Raw genomic sequence first — 9,038 nt, 5'->3', positions numbered from 1 at the left:
GGAAAGAGTTAGTGTAATATAATAAATGTTTCAGTACTTTTTATACTTTGCTGCAGACTCTATAGAAAGTTACACACATTTATCTCAGAGAAAGACATTTGAGTCTGATCATAAGAGAAAAAATGAGGCGCCTTTTTTTCAGGGAAAACCTGATTTCCCTAATTTTTCTAAGATATTTATCTGATTTGTATTATTGAAACTATATTCATATTCATTGGACTATTTTTTTTTTCATTTAAGAGCCAGCTGAACCAAGCCAAATAGAAGTATCTTTAGATGGTAAGTGTTTGTCTTTGGTTATTATCAACAAATACTTTTATTTTGAACAAAGTTGCATCTTTTCTTTTTTAAAGGGGGCAGGTCAATCAAAACAAAAAAAAGGGGCTTTTATTGGTTTCCAGTAATTTTTTTCATCTATATTAATATCATGCTGCATCACCTCCAAAATACTCTGCAGCAGAAGTTATTATTCAAATAATGTTACAAAGGAGTTCTATGAATTGTTGTTCTTGGTTGATGAGTCATGACTGTATGTAGGCTTTGAGTGATGGCTCATATCCTGAGCGATGCGTCGAGATATTCAGCGCAGGAATTTCCACAGTTTATGCAAGCGAATGATTGCCATCATCAGGAAATTTGAATGCTACGTTGGCCTGAATATTCTGTGAGGGTGTGTTGAGGAGGGGGAGTATTTTCTTGAATGTAAGCTCTGAAAAAGAGCTTAGAAAAAAGTGCAAGAATATACTTGAGTCGTATCCTTTTTGGATGTTGATGTATGTGAGACCAGGGTGGCTGCAGGTCTTCTACCCACCCTGTGCTTTTGCACATGGTCTTGGAGCCTTGGGAGGACTGAACTGACCCAGGACTTGGGATGCTGTTGTCTGCTGCGTGCTCTGGTCCTGTAAGTGCTGCCTCTGCTCTAGCCCCAACGTGTCAGCATGGCCCTGGACGGCTGTGGCTACCTCTGGCATGGCTGGCGTGGGGGATTCGAGGTGCTGGGGCAGTTTGATGGGGTCCTGCCTTCATGCCAGGTAGTCCTGAGAGGGGCTCTCTGATGTCAAGCAGCATCTCAACAGCCATGTGCCAACAGCACTGGGATGGAGGCTGCTGTGCGCCACCGCTTGTCGTCTTCACGCTCTCAACTTGAGTTCATCCCCTTGTCCTGCTTAGATTCCCCCAAGGGAGAAAACGGCAAATCTCAGCGCTCCTGTTCTTCTGTGTCCTTCTCCGGGGAAATGCCCTTTCCAGTCTCCATCACCCCAGTTCCCCTGGCATGTCACTGCACTCAGGGAGAAGCCAGCATGCCCGACCTGAACTGCTGTCACCAGCTCACTGGCCGGTTCACTCTGAGTGTTAGGAGCAGGTCATTCTCACAATATGGGTTAATGCCACTGCAGCACTCAAGACAAAAAGAAAGCAAATGTCAGAGTCATAGAAGAGCTGAGCTGCAGATTTTAAGCTCCCAGCGATCAAAAGCTGAAACATCAAATGTCTTCGTAATGCCAGAGCTATGTGGGATCACCGAAACGGTTAGAGGATGGAGGAGGGAGATGTTTGTTCCTGAATAGCCTCGTGCAGGAAATCTGGCGATGGGCCTGCAAAGTGAGGGTTTTGAAGAAAGAGGCAAGTGTGTTTTTCAATTTGTCATCCAAAACTGGGTTCAGACCCAGAGGAATGATCTTGAGAAAAGTCATGCAGTTGCTGAAGAACGCAAAATCACTGCAGAACTAGGCTGGAAGGTATAAAACAATCATGTGGCTTTGTAGTGATGAATCACCCTAGCCACAAACCTTCCAAACAACTTCAGTGAAAAAAACAATTTCCTTCCAACATCTGTTTATAAAAAGAACAACATCAGGCTCCGGCTCATACAGGCAGTGCTATGCAGGCACGAGATTTCTTTCATTTACCACCAAGCGTCCCTGTGAACAAGAAAAAACAAAGGTTTTGTAATAAAGTCTCCTGGAAATGAAAAAAAATCATATCAAAAAATGATGAATGCTTTAGCCAACAAGATAAAATGTCTTTCTCTTTTTTTTTTTTTTTTAAGCACATCAGAATGCCTTCCCATGAGATACTGTGCATTGGAGAAGAAAAATTAGCTAGGGTCAAAATTTGTTTTGGACAGATTGGAATATAATTATGCAGAAGTCTCTGTCTAGCTGAGAAGAGAAGCAGTCCTGCGGATGGAAAAAAAAATCTGAAATAGTGCTGTGAAAACAAGAGTTTGTGCGATGAATGTTAATGTAATGACTAACCCAGAAAGCGTGACGTGAGCACGAGTAGGTTTACAGATGTTGTTAGCCAGCTTTGGAAGACAGCGTCTTAAAAAATGTAAAGCAGTGCTCATGGCTGATGTATTTGAAATCATGGGCTACGGACTTCCCTTGAGTGTTTGAAAAGCTTCACCCTACGTTGCATATCGAGTGAGGTGGATGGAGGAAGGAATGGTGCTGGGGATTGAGAAGGAGGAGAGAGAAGGACTGAAGACCGGGATGCAGTGATATAACTGACATTTTTTCACCGATTATGTGTTGTTTCCTTTTAAAGTTCCTTTCTTGCCCAGTGAGTACTTCAGCTACATGAAAAGAATTTTTCAGTTTCATACGCTTCTAATACCAATTTTTATTTCTGCTCTTTAAAAGCTAGAGTTCTCTAAGATCCCAGGCTGGTTTACATTGAAGCGAACATGGTAATTTCCACAGAATCAGGTCGTTGTGAATGTGTTTTTATTTATCATTAATAGCTTAAAAGGATAAATTAATGCTTTTCATATTTTTGTAGGTTAACTTCAGTACAACAATAACAGTAAAATCAGTTGAGAGGTTTCCTTTTTTCTTCATTCATTACTGCTTTTTCAATAGATATTACAGAAGAAGAAGAAGAAAATTCTCAAAGCAAGAAACAGAAGGAAGTTCTCATAAAGCAAGAACCAGACCCAATGTGGTAGACCTCATCAATACTGGGTAAAAAAATTCAGTGTTTCTTGAAGTCAATACCTGTTACTTTTATATTTTGGGATGGGGAGAAGAGGGCTGACATCATCGAATCATAGAAGGGTTTAGGTTGGAAGTGACCTTCAAGATCACCCAGTCCCACCCCCTGCCATGGGCAGGGACACCTCCCACTAGCCCAGGTTGCCCAAAGCCTCATCCAGCCTGGCCTTGAACCCCTCCAGGGATGGGGCATCCACAGCTTCTCTGGGCAACCTGGGCCACTGCCTCACCCCCCGCACAGGAAAACATTTCTTCCTCAGATCTCATCTCAATCTCCCCTCTTCCAGTTTAATTCCATTACCCCTCCTCCTGTTGCTACATGCCTTGTAAAAAGCCCCCCCCCCATCTCTCCTGATTTCCAAACGGTCATTGAGCAGGACAGCTCTTCACTGTGATTGCGACATTGTCTAAGCTTGGGACACTTGGTGAAGCTATTAGTGATGACAAACCAACTTCCTTTAAAAGTCTGGGGTTTTTTTTTCTTTTCTGTTAACTTTTATGAAAAGCTTCGTTTAATTTACAATGCAAAAATGTCAATCTTATACTATTTTTAACTTCACTCATTCCTAAAAATGACCTTGTGGTGGAGGTGCTGAGCAGTGCTAGCGATGTTACCATGTCACCAAATGCAAGGAGGCTGACCCACGCGGTTGTGAGTCTCTCTGCTTCATTCCGAGAGAAAATGGCAATTTTAAGCTCTCACAGCTCTGTAGTGCTTTTTCCCATTTCAGTTTTTTGATAATACTCCAAACCAAATATTTCCCTCATTGTATAGTGTTTGATACTTCAGCAATTTGATTTGATTGATACACAGTTGGATGTAGGTGTGTGGTGTACTCGAGCTGTAACCTTGCTTAGCTTTAGTAAGAAGGAGACGTGGTCTTCATCTCGGAGAAAACGTCTGTGCCCTGTTCCAGTCCTGAGGGCACAGCCAGGGAATCAGCAAAACCGAGCTCTGGTTCTTCATTTCTGCCAGCCCGAGCAGTGAGAGCAATGATGTGGGTTGCCCCTCGCCTGAAGCAGTGGCCTGGGGAGCCTGGAGCCCGTGGGTTTCACTCCTGGCACCATCCAGCTTTTTGGAGCCAAGGCCAGCCTTGGCCATGGCCATCCGTCCGTGCACACAGCCTGGCACGTGGAGGGCTGCTGGTGGCACTGGGGTGAGGGACTGAAGGGACAAATCCGGAAATGATTTGGTGAAAACTGGCAGAGTAGTCTTCCTATATACGTAGTCTTCCTCATAAATTGGTGAAGTTTGTTTTGGAAATATTTGACATAAAACTGAACATGGCTGGAGAAAATAGAATTTAAAAAAACTTTGGATTTGCAGTGGGAAGCGCTTCACCCAGTGGAGGTGTAGAAAACCATCACACTTGTCCATGAAAGCTCGTGGGAACTCTGTGTGAGCAATGCCTGCAGTTTGGTGCTGCGGTGGTTTGAATGCTTGAGGCCATCCACTGAACTGATACTAAAGCAAATATTTGATCTAAGTTCTTGCAGAGACCACTCAAGCACACATTTAATCTCGTATTTGAGAGCAACATTCAGTTCCTGCACGCTTTCTGAATCTAGACCTAAAGGGTGACACAAACTGCTCATATTTGTCATAAGATACGGAGCTGCAATGGAACTAACTCACTTTTGTCATTTTTTTCTTATCTAGTCAGAAGCATCCGGTTCTGAGAAGAGCCTGCTGGGACTGTCGTGGGCTGTGTAATATAACTGTATAAGAGAAGTACCTTCTATACAAACCCTTTTTGTACTTTTAGATAGAAATGTCTACTTTTTCAGCAGTTCTGTGAATTGACTTAAAGCAAAAAATGACTGTAGATTTGGAATGTCTGGTTTTACTTTGCAATATATTATAAGGACTAAATTTGATGCAGCAATGCTGGAGAGACGTCAGGGATTCAAATCAACAGGGACTAAACAAAGGCTGTCTACATTTCCCAATAAAGCTGAATTTCACCGTACCTGAATGCATCTCAGCTTTTCCAATGAAGAAAAATTCCTGCAAGTAGTTCAGTTTGTTAGTTTTACTTTGGAAGAAAAAAAAAATCATTAATTTTTGATTCTTACTCCTTTAATGGCTGATTGGACAATAGTATCTGTATATTTGAACTGATTTTTCCTCTGATATCCATCACAATTCATATGTTTTTCATAAATAAAAGATAAACTGGTTCACTTGACCATTAGTACGCGTTAATGAGATGGACTGAGAACTGGTCAGTATTTCAGCAGGTGGATTAGGAACCAATTTAAATTAAACCCTGTTACAGTGTTCCATTAACTCGAGGTAGTAAGTGCATGTTTTATCAGAATATCCCGTGGTTTAGATACGATGGATCTGGTCTTGCAGTCCCAATGTAGGCAAAGCCTGTGTGGACCTGAGCAAGAGCTTTTCTCCTGAAGGCTGCGGGGGATGTTCTTCTGTTCATCCAGAACTAGCGATGGAAGCGTACACTACAAGCAGCTCTAAGTCCCACTACATCAAAAACTAAGTCCCCTGTAGTCCTGGTTACACCCCTCATCGTGTAGGAGACTCATGTATGCAATTTTTTTTAAGTTTCACAAACTGTAAGAGATGTAAAGTTCTGGCTATATGATAATCTTTATCGAGAAAATGCAGATTATTGTAAAGGTTTCTTTTTTATTGGCGTGGGTTTGGGATGTTCCGCAAAAATGGTAAAACCTTATTCCCTGATGAAGAAATAAAGCCCTTTCTGATGGTTTTCATGACTGTCCATGCAGTATACATTTCCGTATTTTACAACAAATGAAGTTGTAGCGGTAATTCTGTCGTCAGGTGGAACACGCTGGAGCACAGTTACTCATTCCAGCTACGGGTGGGTGAGGTTGTATCTTCAAGGAAAATTTGGAAGCCTTAACTTCAGTTGGATACAGCGTCTGTTCCTTGGGAGCAACCTGCATTTCCGCAGAAGGAGCTCAGAGCAGCACGCGCTCTGTTGTTCTAGAGGGAAAGCAGAGCTGCAGGATGTGTGCCCATGCTTTCCCAGTGGCTCCGTGCAGATCCCGGTGCTTCCACGTAATGGACCCTGGCGCTGTTGGTGTCAGTAGGAGCAGGGTTAGCTCCCCACCGAGTCATTTGGAAAGCCCTCCTCCTGGTTGTACCTTCCAGCTCTTGGATGGGAGCCGGCGGGAGCTGATGCTGGCTGCCCGCCTGCCTCGGCAAACAGCCCCATCTCCATCCCGGGGAAGAGAGCCCCTTGACTTAACGTAGCTGTAAGCCCTCAGCCATACGGGTACTGTCCCAAATTATAATTATTTCACTGCTGATTGCTGTAATAGATGCGCTCAGCTAACGTACCTCCATGACCAGTTGTTATCAGGGCGAGGGCCAGTTGTGTGATCGCTGCTAGAAACGTTTCGAACGGGGGAATGAGTTGCTGCAGCTTTCCCCGCGTTCTCAGCTGGCTCTCCACTTCCCCTTTTGCAGAAGCGGAAGGGCGGTCCATCCCTCCTGCACTCGCAGCTATCTTTAGGAGATGCTTTTTGCACAGCTGCTGGCCCTGCAAGGCTCAATATCGAAACGAGGGCGAGGCATCAGAGTGAAAAAACTGTGAAGAGAAGAAATTCCGGGCTCCTGCCTTGTTGAGTGTGTAACAGCGGAGCATGGACATCCTGCGACTTCACATGCAGGAGCTGAAGGAGGAAAGGAAGTGAGAATGGATGCAATGGTTTTACTGGAAGGACTGGAATCCATATGTGATGCTGGGACTTATGTGCGTTGTGTCCGTCCTGCTGCTGGGCTGGTGGTAGCGCTGATGGGTGCGGCAGCGTTCGACACTGGAGTCTCCTTTTGGTCTCGGACATTTTGAGTTCTATCCAGTAGAGAGAAATTAGACTTGACAACATAATTGCACCAATATTTATACCTCTGAAATATCAATTTTATATTAAAAAATATCTATTTATATATAGTCCTATATATATAGCAGACTTTTAAGGTGTATGAAAATCTCATTTCCAAACTGGAAATACATGGGGTGTGGCACTCTTCAGGTGTTGGGTGATAACGCCCTGGAAAGCCTTGGCTGTACTAAGAAACGAGTAAATAAATAAAATTGCAACAACTTACCAGAGCTCTGAATATTTTTTTGTTCCAGCAGAGAAGCTTTGTGGTGATGGGTTTTTTTCCCCATCTTTTAGTGAACGTTAAAGCCTGTCCTGTGCCTTGGGCTGGCTCCTGCTCTTCAATGGGAATTTTGGGTCCAAGCGGGGTAGGATGGACCCTGGGGGTGCTCGGGTCCAGCACCCGGCTTTTCTCCTGCTGGTAACACCAGATGTCAGATGAGGTCCAACACCTCTGTCCTGCAGCTGCTGGCCAGGTTTTCCCTTGGGATTTAAAGTTTTCCACGTACAGAACTTGAACCCTTTCTCCTTTGTTTCTTGTTGTGTCTGTGAGCAGTGTCAGGCTGCTCAGGAAGAGGGCAGACTTTCATTTTTGGGATTTTGCAGCAGCTATCGGAGCACATCCTACTGTTCACGCACAGCAGTTTGCCCTCAGTGACCTCCCTTGGCTTGGGATTGAATGGAGCTTAAATTTAAACTACTGAAAGAATCAAAAATTACATTTTGAACTAAATTAGGGTGGCATTCCTTCCTTCAGCTTCTAATTTCCTGGAGGTTTTGGTGCTCGTTTTGGGCAGAGCACTGCAGAAAAGAGGACAGTCCATGTGTCTGAGAATCTCTCAACCCCCAGCGCTTTGTCCTCAATGACCTCGACCTAAATCTGTCACCTGGAGCCCGTGTCCTTGTTCCAGAGCAGCGGGGCATTGCTGCAAAGCGCTGGAATGACGCTTAGTTTGGAGGCCAGTGGAGTTTTCCACCTCTCTCAAAACCCCTGTCCTGCGTTCAGCTGCCAGCCTTGTTTCCCACAAAGGGAATCAGCTCCTGAGCTCCCTAAACTCGGCTTGTTCATCACATGGGTCATCGCTCCTCCAAGAATTTTCTTCTCAAATTATCCTCTGGGCACCTTGTCATGATGAGAAGGTGGGTGGGCGCACCAGGGGCTGTGTCGTAGCCGGTGCCAGGCTGCGTCCTGCTGTGAGCCAGCCCATCGCTGGCAGAGATCTCCAAGCTCCATTTCATTTCTCGCATCGCAAGAGGAGGAGTGAGGAAACGGGAAGGAACGTGAATTCAGGGCTTTCCAGTAAGGCGCCGTCTGTAAAGCAGATTTAAATTTAGTACAAACAATTGTAATTATGAAATCAGCTTTCATGCAAATTTTGGGGTGGTTCTGCATCAGCAGCAGCGCTCGGCGGGACCCACACAGCCCGGCAGCATCTTTTTTATGGGTTGCATAATTTTGTCTTGCGTACAGGGAAGTCCCCATGTTAAAATAGTAAGAAACTGAATCTAAATGACCATGTTTCTGATCTCAACGGCTGCAAAGCACTGTGCTTGAGGCTCAGGGGAAAGCTACGGTTAGTGTTTTATTCTTTTTAGTTCAGCCAGAGCAATTTTTTGTCTTTTACAGCTAACACGGGCATCAGGGGCTGACCCTGCGCCACCATTTGCTGTTGGTTGTTGCTGGGGAGAGCCATGGTGGGGGGTTCGGGGCTGCTGCCTGCTGGGAACGGGGACCCCGTGGAGCGCAGTCCCGGCTCTGCCAGGGCACAGCCCAGCACCGGCACCCGTCGCAATCCAGGGTGCCCTTGATGGGGACAAAGTGCTCCCGGGTGCCCCTTTGCCCGTGAGCAGGGTGGGGTTGCTCTGTGCAGCCTTCGGGTCCCTTTGGGCTGTTCCGGGGCCAGAGGAGGATGCTGGTGTGCTGCCATTCTTGGCAAGGGACCCCCATCCATCCCCAGCCAGTGGGTCCCCCATGGCCGGTGTCCCCACGCAGCCCTGTGCTCAGGTCACAGCAGCACTGGGGCTGGCTCAGGTCCTCAGGGCTGCTCAAAGGAGCCTTTTGGTGGCAGATTTTTGGGGAAACTGCAGGTGACCGAAAGGAAGCGGTGATGCAAGGGCAGAAGCTCTTGCACGCGCTGCCCGCGGCTGCACCATCCTGCCTCTGCCCCG

General features: G+C 45.7%; 1 protein-coding gene across 1 annotated transcript in view; it reads left to right on the top strand.

Moving 5' to 3' along the window:
- The window catches only part of GTF2I (general transcription factor IIi), a gene marked incomplete at its 5' end in the record, with an annotated part of 60,501 nt that extends 52,680 nt beyond the window's left edge, over positions 1-7,821 (top strand). Inside the window, 3 exons of the mRNA XM_010072938.1 lie at positions 241-279; positions 1,171-1,352; positions 7,720-7,821. Of these exons, the coding sequence (XP_010071240.1) occupies positions 241-279; positions 1,171-1,352; positions 7,720-7,821 (323 nt within the window). The remainder of the gene's footprint in view (positions 1-240; positions 280-1,170; positions 1,353-7,719) is intronic.
- Between the last annotated feature and the right edge of the window lie 1,217 nt (positions 7,822-9,038).

The sequence above is a fragment of the Pterocles gutturalis genome, unplaced genomic scaffold (genome assembly GCF_000699245.1).
Source record: "Pterocles gutturalis isolate BGI_N339 unplaced genomic scaffold, ASM69924v1 scaffold20656, whole genome shotgun sequence".
NCBI classification, from domain to species: Eukaryota; Metazoa; Chordata; class Aves; order Pterocliformes; family Pteroclidae; genus Pterocles; species Pterocles gutturalis.
Note: the sequence above shows the minus strand (reverse complement) of the source record. Positions and strands in the feature narration are given on the sequence as shown.